This window comes from Pempheris klunzingeri, chromosome 3 (assembly GCF_042242105.1).
Source record: "Pempheris klunzingeri isolate RE-2024b chromosome 3, fPemKlu1.hap1, whole genome shotgun sequence".
NCBI lineage: Eukaryota > Metazoa > Chordata > Actinopteri > Acropomatiformes > Pempheridae > Pempheris > Pempheris klunzingeri.
Window position 1 is genome coordinate 25,091,895 of NC_092014.1, and position 13,140 is coordinate 25,105,034.

General features: G+C 43.2%; 1 protein-coding gene across 1 annotated transcript; it reads right to left on the bottom strand.

Annotated features, from left to right (window-relative positions):
* Positions 1-1,207: 1,207 nt before the first annotated feature.
* Positions 1,208-3,530, bottom strand: rtn4rl2a (reticulon 4 receptor-like 2 a). The gene is made up of 4 exons (XM_070828217.1): positions 3,339-3,530; positions 2,646-2,872; positions 2,239-2,472; positions 1,208-2,068 (listed from the first exon to the last, which is right to left on the bottom strand). Exons 1-4 carry the CDS (start codon positions 3,394-3,396, stop codon positions 1,208-1,210), a joined length of 1,380 nt encoding a protein of 459 aa, XP_070684318.1. The 5' UTR covers positions 3,397-3,530.
* Positions 3,531-13,140: the final 9,610 nt, after the last annotated feature.

Consider the following 13,140-nt stretch of genomic DNA (forward strand, 5'->3'; position numbering starts at 1 on the left):
TTGTCTTGTTCCCAGATTTATGATTTGCCTTCTCTTTCAATGTGAAATGACCATGAGTACCTTAAGTCCCTTTTTTTTAAAAAAAGAAAAGCATGATAGACCACATGATTCAGGAAATATTCAGTGTATCTTTATACCAAGATCTTTATCTGCATCAAAGTCAGCAATCTTTACACATTGTATCAATTATGTCACAGAAAGACATCCAAAAAGCAAAATCTCTTCCTGACAGGAAGCATTCTTTCCCTGTTGTTGTCACAAACAACACCATATTTACAGAGAATGGTGGATGGATGGAACGACTACTGATGACTGAATGTATTACTTCTCTCCTGCATATTACTGCCTCTACCGCTAGCACTGTCCTTCATAGTGTGTCCCTATGTTCTCACAGCTTCTTTTTTATTGCTGCATGATCACTGTCCCCCTCCTCCCTCCCTTGTTCTTTCTAATCCTATTTCTTTAAACACACCCACTCCTCTCACTGTCACTTTCCTTGTCACCCTTCCTTCTTGGCATCCCAACACGCTGTCTTTTTCTTTTCTCTCTCTCCCTGCTTCACAGTATATTGCTTTCTCGTCTCTCTCTCATAGTCAACGGTCGGCCTCACTGCACATCGTGCTCTGTCCTGTAGGGGCACTAGCCTTCGAAGCATTTCCTGGACCGAGATGATGATGAGTTCTGGGTGACCACAGATGGAACACTCACAAAAATAAATAACTATTTACATGACACTTTAAGTGGTTACAGTATTGTCATTACTGTGCACTGATTCTAACAGTAATTGTAGTATTTTTAGCAGCCAGTTAATTGGCTGCAGTAATAGCACTAGTAGTTTGTTGAGGTGACAAAACTGACAACATCATTTACAACTGTTATCACGTTGTGCTGATATTAGTGATAGACTCAGCCCTCATAGCCCTGATTGCAGGGAAACATGACATCATACAGGTGAGACACAGAGAGCCATACCTGTACAGTAGTGTGGATATATATGACCTCAGCTGTAGAACTCTTAGCAGCCCTGAAAAGTGTTAAGCCCTGTAGGTGGTAGATTCTTAATCTAACCGCCCCCCTATCTCCCTCGCTGTGCCTTGAGGATTGGCTTTCAGCTAAGCGGGCAAAAAGGGGTGTAGAGAGTCTAACAGGGTCTCACAGCCTTTAAAACAGGCTGGGAGGGAAAGGGGTGTGGTACTAAGAGTCAGATTCAGCCAAATAGCAGGGGGAGGTTGAGGCAGAGGTTGAAAACAGAAAGGGCTAGTAGTGAGAGAATAGAGGACGAGGAGGATGAGGGAGAGGAGGAAGATGGAGGAAGGTCAAACTCGGGTGGACACTCAAGCTCGAAGCACCGCAGGGTGACGCCTGAGTCCTCATTGCCGTAGTTTGCCCAGTACTCTTCTGGGTCAAGTTTGGGCAGTGCCAGCTCTTCCTCCCCCAGCTCGTACTTGACCACTGAGGTTGTTGTGGATGGGCCTTTCCCATACAAACCAGCCTTGACAGTCTCTGACGCTTTCTCAAAGACGCCTTTTGTGGACGACTGGGGCTTGTTCTTGTGGAACCACCAGCGGGTTTTAGTGCTGAAGGTGGTGGTGGTGGAGCCGGCGATGGAGCCTGGGTCAGGCAGGGGGCACAGGGCAAAGTCCATCTCACGAAGAAAGCGGAGGTCCTGGTTGCGGCGGGTGGAAGGGGAGGCACAGATAACTTCAGATGAAGAGACACGAGCTTCACGGAACCACTCCCACAGGGCACGAGCCTCGCAGCCACAGGACCAGGGGTTGGCATTGAGGCGGAGGAACTCAATGCCCTGCGTGTCCCTCAGGGTCTGGCTGGGCAGCTCAGCCAGGGAGTTGTTGAACAGGAAGAGCATGGTTAGACGGCCGAGGTCCCGAAAGGCCCGGCGGTTCACCTGCCTGATGCGGTTGTCATGGAGGAGAAGGCGGTCGAGGTTGACCAGGCCACGGAACACATTCTCTGAGAGGGTGCGGATACGGTTTCCATGTAGGAAAAGCTGACTCAGGTTGATAAGGTCAGAGAAGATGTCGTCTTGCAGAAAGTGGAGATTATTCTCCTGAAGATGAAAAAAGAAGGGAAGAGGGTTTGCATGAAAAGAACAGACAAAGTGGGATTCATAATATTTGTAACTGGACATTTGTGCTGCTGTGGAGGTGTGGGTGGCTGCATGTGTGTATGTATGTGCCAGCTATCTGCACGCGCTGGATGTCTCTCCAGTGCTCCTACCTGCAGGTAGAGGAACTGCAGGCTGTAAAGCTTGTGGAAGATGTCATGGGGCAAGGCAGTGAGCCGACAACGGTGCATATGGAGGCTCTGGAGCTTCTCTAAGCCACGGAAGGCTCCCCCCTCCAGCCTGTGGAGGTTGGGGTTGTCCCCCAGGTCCAACTCCTCCAAGTCCCTCAGCTCACTGAAGGCCCCTGCCTCAATCCACGTAATGTTGTTGGAAAACAGCCACAGAACCTGATGCAAGAAAACACATGAACTGGACGGTGACTAATCAAATCAGTAGATATTATTTAACATTGAATATGAAAGAAACGTTTTTTAAAACATGCTGAAACAGAAATTGTCTAGCGTTAAAAATGTAGACAGCTTCCCACTACTTCCTCCCTCGTCCTTTTCCACTCCCTAACCTGAGTTCCGAAGCCGAAAGAGCCAACTCTAAGCTCCGTGATCCGGTTGTTCTGGAGGAACACGCGCTGCGACTCATATGGCACTCCGACAGGGACTGCGGTGAAGTTCTGCGCCTGGCAGCTCACAGTCATGGGCGTCGGGTAGCAGACGCACAGGTGCGGGCACGCCGATGCCGGACTTGGCTTCCCGATGACCAGCCACATCACCAGCCAGATGGAGACACCGCCTGGGGGAGGGCAGGGAGAGAGGCAGGTGAGCGGGAGCTGTTTGTGAAGCTCAACCATTACTGCACGTTCCATATTCACCAGGTGGGTAACTGTAACTTGTTGTTTTGCATGTTAAAGCTACATATTTATTTTGCTGTTAGTGCATGCATGCACTGGCTGTAACCACATCTATAACATCAGAATGAACCTCACAGCTTTACGTTTCTACAAGTGTAGTTTACTCCGCAGCCTGACACTTGAACCATTACGCACAGCATGAGCAGTGTTCATAACCCAAACACCAAAATACTAAAAACTTCAGATTATATTCCACTTCAAGTTCTGCTATTTGACTATTATAAATCACAAATAATAATATTTTCTGACAGAACTTAGAAATTGTTGCACAAGTGATGAAAAGCAGCACTGACATTCTATCTGTAGAGACCAAGTATCCAAAAACGAAGAAATCACAGAGGAACTTACTTTTGCAGTTTTGCATGATGGAGCATCGTCGGCTCCGAGACATCGAAGAGGTTTCCATGCTCAGCCAAAGCCCAAAGCGAGTTAGCCTATGAGACCGAATAAAAGCCTGCTATCTCCGCTGATGCTCTGGTTCCCGAGTCGGAGCGACTGAGAGTGTGCAGCCTGACTGCTACCACTCTTCTATATATACTCCAGCAGCCCGTAATTGCCTACGGCAGTGGGCACCGCGGAATCTCCTACGTCACCGGTCCGGGGTCATGAATGAGTGAGGGTGGCAAGAAACGGAAAGGGGAGGGGCCACCGTAGGGAATTCTCTTGGAGAGTTTGTACGCGCGTAAAGACTGGTTGGAGACGTGAGATCTCTCTGAGAGAGGAGGAGACTTAGGACGACGCACATCGGAGCAAGAGGGAGGGAGGGCGTTAGAGTGAAAGTAAGAAAGAGAGAAGGATGAGGGAGGCAAGGCACGGCTCCCAGTTCTGATGACTGGATCCTGTGGAGGAGCGGAGGACGGGTAGGAGAAGAGCGCACAGCTAGTTTCCTGGTTGGCTCTCTCAGAGACTGATATGGTCTGTTTCCGGCGCGCTGCAGCCAGACAGAAAGATACTGAAAAAAGGCTTAAATGGTTGTGTCTTAGGAAAGGAGGATGCCCCCGAATTATGATTCAGCAGTAAGGGAGAGCTCTGTGCCAGAAGAGAGTCACTGAAAACAACTGTGATTAAGTAGTATTTGTTGTGGAGGCTAACTGCGACATGCTCATGCCATTTGTACTTTAATTATAGCTCCTGACAAAACTCCTGTGATGATGGAGATAGGAATTAGTGGCCAAACAAGGCAAAAGTGGTGCGTTTCTACCATTTAAACGCTTGAATCAGTCGAAGTGAATGTTAATTGTCAAATGCATTTCACTTCTTATGTTTTATTTTTCTGTTTCTATTGTGCTATAGTTCAAATATTAATTAGGCATATCAATGTTAATTAGGTCCATAAAGCTCAGAAATAAAGCCAAACAGAAAGGCAGCAGATGCCTTAACATGAATGCACCTTCAAGTCTGTTTTGCTGTGTTTGTGCCTCAAGCTGTTGCCGCCTGTGTTTAACCACCAGCTGTAAGAGAGCAAGATAGCACAACTGTGATAATGTGTGAGGAATAAAAATGTTAATTGCCTTGTCATTGGTACAGTCCTTTGTAACTGCAGGATGTGTTTTACTACTTTAATAGACTGAGCAACCAAAACAATAGAATCCTCCGGACATTGTAATGTTAACAATCAATTAACAAACTTTTCATCGTGCTGGCACTGAAAAATGTGGAGGCCTAGTTTGTGGCATGGTTCTCATATTAGGTGTTTTGAAAATGTTGCTTCTTCATCAAAGAAAACGAGGCACAAATATGGAATGAGTAACATTAAAAGAGGTTGCAGATGAATTTGGTGACCACTTTGTTAAAGTTGGATTTTCTTTGGTAATTGCTGAGCTTAATAACTGGGAAGGTATAAAAGAGGAAAGCTCTATAAAATATGTTAGCTACATATTTCTCAGTGGAGTTCACCAGAAGGAAGTTATTGATATTGTTAATGAATACAGGAACAAAAGTCTACTGATATGTCAGTGGTTAAAAATGGTTCTCCTGCTGTGGTTCTCTGGTTCCTGTGGATCCTGGTCCTGGTTCTCCTGCTGTGGTTCTCTGCTTCATGAATCACTGCTGAGGATCAGCCACCGACACTTTTACTGATATTAGTCCTGTTATTATTATTCATATCTAAACTATTCTCATGTTATTAGCTGTCAACATATTGCTCATTATAGAGCAGGGCATATGAGAGAAAGCGTTGGACATGTGAAAAATTGATGTTTGACAGTTAAGGGGGTCAATTATGGAATAATTGTAATAATGAATGCATTTAGCAACATATGTACATTTAAGAAGATGTTCAGAAACATTACATTTGAAAGATACAAAAGATGAATTCATTTGTGTATCTGACACTTGATCTGTGTTTATTTATTTGTGTTCATATTGTGTTTATTTATTCTAGTTTTCTATTTTTTGGGTATAATGATTTAATATCACTTCACCACTTTCACAACTGTACCGTTTGTTGTTATTGCGTATAATTTACAAAAATATGTGTATAATTCATTCAAGATTCTTATGCAGGCTTTTATTCAGTTTGTTTTTTATTTATCTGCTTTCCTGTTTCCTTGCTTAATTTATGACTCAATTTTGCTTTACTTGATCATTGATCATTTGATCTAAGTGGAAACGGTCTGTGTGAGGTCTATGTTTGTGTGATCGAAGGAGCTACCAAGAACTATACAAATGTATGTATTAGTTTAGCATAATTCCTTGTGAGACATTTTGTTAATGTAACATTATACAAGCAACACGTGGAGAAGAGAGGAAATGACCGTCATAGTTAGGAGGTCCAGCCATGCAAGAATAGATCAGTCAGCCTTGGAGAAGTCCACTTTCTTTTGTGTGTCTGACGTTAACAATAAATGTAGGTTGCTGCTCAAAGCAAGAGCCATGTGGAGATGAACACTGGGCAAAAAATAGTCAGACATACACACATTATGCATTGCCACACACACACATACAGTAGAGTATGCACACACATAAAGCCAACTGAGCCACGGGCAATGATAAACAAATGAGTAATAGAGGGGATCCATTACACGGTGTGTGTTGTTGTTCCTTTACACCCCCTGCTTTGTCCTTATCTGGACTTGTGAACAGTCTTGAGTGCCCACTAGCCATCCGGGACCAACACCCTACAGGCCTCTCCTTCACACGCACCCACAGTACCAGCTGTGCAAGTGTATGTTGAGTATGTGTGAATGAGTATGTGTCTGTACATGTGTGTTTGCATGCCTGTCAGCTGAGGCACAACTTTCTCTAAATGCCATCACAGGGTGTCAGTCAATCAGTGTTGTGCCAGTCACCCACACAGCAGGTTTGCAGTGCTGTGTAGGCACCGTCTCCTCGAGGAGCATGATGATTCCTATGTCGTGTTTGTGCAATCCCCACACAAACAAACCGAGGCTTCCCCGGCCCACACCCACTCTGCCACATCTGCCAGCCCGTCTGTCTGTCCATCTGCATGTCTGTCTTTATGTGTCCCTCTGTCTGCACCTCGCTTTCTTCACTCTCTGCCAAGCTCTGATGTACTGCTAGTTTAACTGAAGAGTGCGTCACTGCACCTACCAGCACGTAGTGTTGTTATCTTGCACTCTGTGGTGTGAGACACCCTGAAATAAACTGATTAGACTTTCAATCAGTTGATCCAATTGAGCCACCTGGATTCGTTGCTACAGGTGTGGCTGCGCAATTCAGATCTGCGTGACGTCAATGTTGTCACACTGATATTAGGTTGGAGTAGATTTTAGTAACGCTGATGGGATACTGCAGTAGAGGTATGTCTGTTGCCAAGGTAACAGCACACATCTCTCTGTTCTGTGGCATGTGATGAAAATATTAGATATAGGTAATATCTTCCTGAAATTGAGCTGCATCCCACATTGGCTTAAAAGCATTTCATTTGTTTCTGTTTATTGATTCAACAAAGATATCAGCGACTTTTACGTTGTTCATCACACTGTCCAACACGAAACACTGTATATGCATTCACTTGTACACTCAGTATGTTTGCTTCCCACTGCGCTACACTAATGAAGAGGTACAAGAAAGGGAGGAGGATGAGCACACACTCAACAGACCATGTGAGGATGAAGTAAAAGGCTAATGCAGACACAGATACTTGAAGACGCAGACATAGACTGAACAAGACAGTATGATGTCACGCACACAAACAGTGAAACAAAGAAAACCAGAAGATGTACTTCTTGAAGATGACTCAACTTGTCAGATTGTTTTGTAAGAAACTACACAGCCCATCTACTTCTCACACACGCATTCACAGAGGCAGCAGCATCTTTCAGAATCTGTCCAATTGTCAACTCCCCTCCTCTACATTGCCTTTCTCTTTGTCTTCTAAAGCTCCCTCCCTTTTTTGTTTCATTTGTTCTGTCCCTTGGCGTCACCACATCCGCTTCACCATATACTGCCACTTTCTGTTCACACACTGGTACAGTGTGCACAGTGGTTACTGGAGTGACATGGCAATTACTCTCTTCTTCTTGTAAGGTAACAAGTTACATGCCTCGGACAGATCCACCGGACTGATCCATTGGCCTCATCGACTGCTGGACTCTTTATTAGATTGTTTATTTCAGTGAACTTTGTAAAGCACTATGAGACACTCTGTTGTGATATTGGGCTATACAAATAAAATTGAATTGAATTGAATTGAATTGAATTGAATTGAATTGAAATTACATAGCCTAAACAATTCCAGCCATTTAGCAAGGATGTAATCACTTTTATGTTATTATTTATTTTATTTATTATCTATATTATTCATTTTTTGTTATATAATTTTTGTTCAAATCTGTAAATTTGCAAATTTCCCCAATGTGGGGAAGGTTTATCTTATCTTATCTCATCTCATCTCATCTTATCTTATCTTATCTTATCTTATCTTAAATTGTGCTTAAATATTAAATCCTTTCAAGTTTGAAATTTTGAGTATAACAGTCATACCTCTACATTGTAGAAGATCATTTTTTTTAGCTTTAGCATATTATTGTTTTCTTCTGATTGCAGGGCAGCGATAACGTGCCAGGGGGCCTTGGGACAAAATTGATCTTTGGGCACCTATTGACACCCCTCTTCTCATTTTTTGTGTATTGTATTTGTATTCTGTTGTATTAAAAGCAGCTTCCTCCAGTTTAGATGTGTTCAGATTACAACAAGCACATTTTCTTGTAATTTGATCAAATGCATAAAAAATATGTAACAACACATAATTTCTCATAAAACATTATTATCTAAATGTTGAGCTTTGTTACTGTCACTCAGCACAATAGCATGAAGCTGATGCTACATATATGTTGCTGTCTGTACACAGTACAAATAAGATGGAGCCCACTAATAAAAACATTGCTCACCAGTGCTGCTAGTGGCAAGAAAATCCATTAATGTCTGTTATTCCTGTCCATGATCAATTCACTTCAATTCAATTTACTTGTATAGCCCAATATCACAACAGAGTTGTCTCACAGTGCTTTACAAAGTTCACTGAAATAAACAAGTGTAGATCACAAAGAACAGTACCATCAAACACATCTACAGTAACCACACACTAATGGCTAATGGCTTACCCATTAGGGAGTGGGATCCTGGGGCAGGTCCCATGGACCCAGTAGGTCACCCAGTCTCCCTGTGACAGAACCATGTTAACAGTAGCACCATTTTGTCTTTCCCTCCTTCTCTGTCGTTAGCAACAGAACAACTGGAGAACATTTTACCTTATGTGTTTCCTCCTCCGCTTCACTCATCAAATCACTCACTCACTCTCTCACTCACTCACTCTCTCACTCTCTCACTCACTCTCTCACTCACTCACTCACTCTCTTACTCACTCACCCACTCTCTCACTCTCACTCACTCACTCACTCTCTCACTCTCACTCTCACTCACTCTCACTCACTCACTCACTCACTCACTCACTCACTCACTCACTCACTCACTCTCACTCTCACTCACTCACTCTCTCACTCTCACTCTCACTCACTCACTCTCACTCTCACTCTCACTCTCACTCACTCACTCACTCACTCACTCACTCACTCACTCTCTCACTCCCTCACTCACTCACTCACTCACTCACTCTCACTCTCTCACTCACTCACTCACTCACTCACTCACTCTCTCACTCTCACTCTCACTCTCACTCTCACTCTCACTCACTCACTCACTCACTCACTCACTCACTCACTCTCTCACTCACTCACTCACTCACTCACTCTCTCACTCACTCACTCTGACAAGCTCATATTACATAAGCATGTAGGAAGGCTACCCAACATGCACCGGGGCAAAGATGAGTCTTGATTTACTTGTTTTTCTGTATTGTATTGGTGTTGTGTTCTTTGTTTTTACTGACATCACTGTTGAAATGTGAATGAAGGGTTGTGAATGTTCGAAGTGATTAGTGACTGATCGGTGACATTCTCCCTAATGTAATCCCACAGGTCAGTGTATTGGAGTGCTGACAGAACGCCTGTCACTGCTATCTGTAGCTATCTGTGCTATGTATGCCCAATTACAGTTTGTTGTCCATCCTTGGAGGGAAAAAGGAAGAAATCCTTGGTGTGCTGCTTTCTTAGCTGGCACATCTGTTGATGAGCCAGGCAGGAAGAAGGGTTGTGGTTCTGCAGTCAAGGCTGGTCTTTGTCCTTGATGTCCTGGTTGCAGGTTGGAGGAATCTGGTTGCTCTTTTGTTCCTTGTTAGTTAACCGCTTGGTGTTAACTCGCTGGTGAAGATCAGCTGGCAGACTCTGAGAATGGTAAATGGTGAATGGTCTGTATTTGTGCAGTGCCTTTCTGGTCAAAAGTGCTTTTGCATCACATCCACATTCACCCGTTCACACATCATTCATTCAGGAGGAGACTATTCTTTGTAACTTTGTAAAGCACTATGAGACACTCTGTTGTGATATTGGGCTATACAAATAAAATTGAATTGAATTGAATTGAATATTCTTTCACACACATTGACACACTGAAGATGCTTCAGGAGCAGGTTAGGTGTCTTGTCCAAGGACACTTTGACATGCTGACTCAGAGGAGCCAGGGATCGACCTTTTGATTGCTGGACGACCCACTCTACTCCCGAGCCACAGCCGCCCCATAGAAGTAGAAGAAAGCTGCAGGCCTAGAGCTGGACCCTCAGGGGTCCAGACGAGAAGAAGAAAGTGCAAAGCTGGCGCTGGAGACATCAGAGCCTGTATGTTTTCTCTTAGCCTAGCAACTAGCAACAAAAATGTAAGCTAGTAGCTGGATTCAGAGGTTCCAAGTGTTTTTAGTAAAAGAGTTTCTGGACACTAATTTCCAGGGTACCAGTCTGCTGAGCAACAGGTGAGTGGCAGACTGGACAGGCTGGCAGCTGATTGGCAGACAGATGATGTAGGAGGAGTGGCAGTAGGTGTGGATGTTGAACTGGAGGGAAGAAGCTGGCAGGCGCTGACTGGAAGATGAGCAGTTAAGTACTGAAGTCTGGCGAAATGGGAATTTATAAAGCAAGATTTTTACTTGACCCTGGCCGAGCGTTGGCCCCAGTCATCACACACTTTACTTTACTGGGAAGTCTAACAAAAATAAATGATTTTAGTATATAAATGAGTATAGCAGTGCATTCTGTCATAGAATCATCTTCACAAATCTTTTCCTCAACAGAACTTCTTTCTCACATTTGTCACACAGACTTCTTTCATGTCATCACACCCTCCAAATGTTCTGAGCTTGCTGTGTGTGCGTATGTGTCGACGTCTGCATACACATTTTCTTATTAACTCTATATTACCTCTCTTATTTTAGAAAGCTTAGTAGTTGTTGCTCTGTCTCTTTTAATTCCTTTTAATTCGACTGGGCTTTCAACATGATTGTTATAATGTTATCAAATCAATCTTCCACCTCATTTAGAACAAAAAACAAGACTACCAAATTCTAAATTCCCATTTCCATTTCCATTTGGGAAATGTAAAAATAAAGCCAGGAGGATAAAATGGCCATTCAACAATAATGCATATTGTGCAAGCACAGGATCTCCTGTAGACCATAGATGGATGAATAGATGTAGGACTAGATAATAGATCGATTTGTTCACTCCTAAAACAATGTCAAAAAGATCCATGGGAATCTGATAGGATTCACAAATATATTTCTGTGTTTATCAGTGTGGACAGCACTTTTAACTCTGAAGAAAACAGCTTTTTAGATTTAAAAAAAATGACTAAACTGCAATGGAAACACAGGAAGACAGGAAGACTGAGGCAACTCAAACCCAGTGTACAGAAATGGAATATTTCCATTGTGTTTTCTACATTGTTTTCTAATGTCTATGTTGCTGTCTTTTAAGTCATTACTTCATATATCAATGTGCTCATCTCCTAACATTCTTAGTAGGTAGTGGGTAAAAATGCAAATTCATTTGCATTTTATTTTGCAGGTTTTCTGGAAATTCGGACGGAAAGTTTCTTTGGAAACTGTGAAGTTCACACAACCTGAATGAAAGCAGATGTTGTCTGAATGCAGGCGTATCAGTAGCTAACATTACAGCACAGAACCCAAAATATGTGAATACAATTTTAGAGTTAGCAGAACTCGCTTTAATTTACGGAAACATATTTTAAGCACACAAAACAGATGATATAAACCTTCTGCTTTGGCATGCTACACCACTACTCTTACTACAGTAATAGTACGGGTTGAAGTGTCAAAGACTGTGGAGACACAGCAGCAACTTGCAAGTACTTTGGAATCAAAAACACAGGCATAGGCAAAGCTCAGAGACTGCATAAACTAGCTGCTACATTTACTGAGGAAACCCTCAAAACCAGGGGGGCTATGAATTAGGCTGAAGCCCTAACAACAATCTGGCAAAGAACCAGACAAACTGGTAGAAACACAAAGGACAAATGAGCTGATGAGCAACAGGTGAGTGGCAGAGTGAACTGGCTGAGTGTGTGCAGGAGGGTGGGCTTTAGGAGCAGGAAGCTCCAGCAATGTCCATTACGTCCTGAACAAACTAGTTTATACACAAGGCTGGTGTTAACCCTAACTGCCCCAGGGCCCCAGAACTACATGGCAGCCATAATATAGAATTATCACTCAAACGAACAGCATGGTAAGAGTCTGAAAGTGGGTCCTACCTTTTTTCACGTGTAATTTACATTACACGTGAAAATTGAGAGAAGTTGTTGATTAAGGATTAATTTCAAAAACCTGTTTTGGAGGGTCTTTATCATCATTTGTTCTTAGACAAGTTAGAAATGTACAACAGCAGACACACACTGTTCCAGTATCTATCTGGTTATTGTGGGTACTGTCTATATCTCCCACTACTTAGGATCTCTCTTTCATTATGATCTGTGTCCCTCACTGACACAGAGAGAGAGAGAAAGCATTCACACTCTCAATGGCACCACATTTCGAGGTGATGGACTGAAGAATAAATACATGAAAAAAACAACTATTAATGGATGCATTATTACTTTTTGCCTGCAGGCTGCTGCTTCTAAAGCCAATTCTACCTCTTCTCCTATCCTCACCCACAAGGAGAGAGGAGAAGGGAACTGATAGTCATCAGTTCCCTTCTCCTCTCTCCTTGCATCTGTCTGCTTCCCTTTCATCTTTTATTTTTAGCCCTCAGGTCATGTCTCATGCGTGACGCATATGGGCACGTAATACGGACACAGTAACTAAAGAGGGAAAAGGCCTTGGCTGCAGACAGAGAGACACAGTGACTGATATGAGAGAGGAGAACAGGGAAAACACAGAGGGTCTTGATACAAGGAAGAAGAATGAATGATTTAAAGAGTGGCAGTGAGGAATAGGTGGTGAGACAAACAGACGCAGAGACAGAAATGTTGTTATCCCTTGTTTTATAACTCAAAGTGAAATAGTTAGCCCTTTTAAAACTTGCCACCTGACACACATCCCTGAAATGCCTGCCTGCAACATTTTTAATCATCTGCTGTGGTATAAACCATGCTACACCCCCCCACCTCCCCAAAAAACACAATCACTTAGTTATAGTATTCCCGCTTGTACCCTCTCCCTCTCTACCCCATCTATCTTCCTGAAAGCTCAACACACCCACTCATTTGTCTGAGCAGAAAGAAGAGGAGTTACATATCAATCTTACATCACTCAACAGCCAGTCAGAGACTTTTCATAGAAT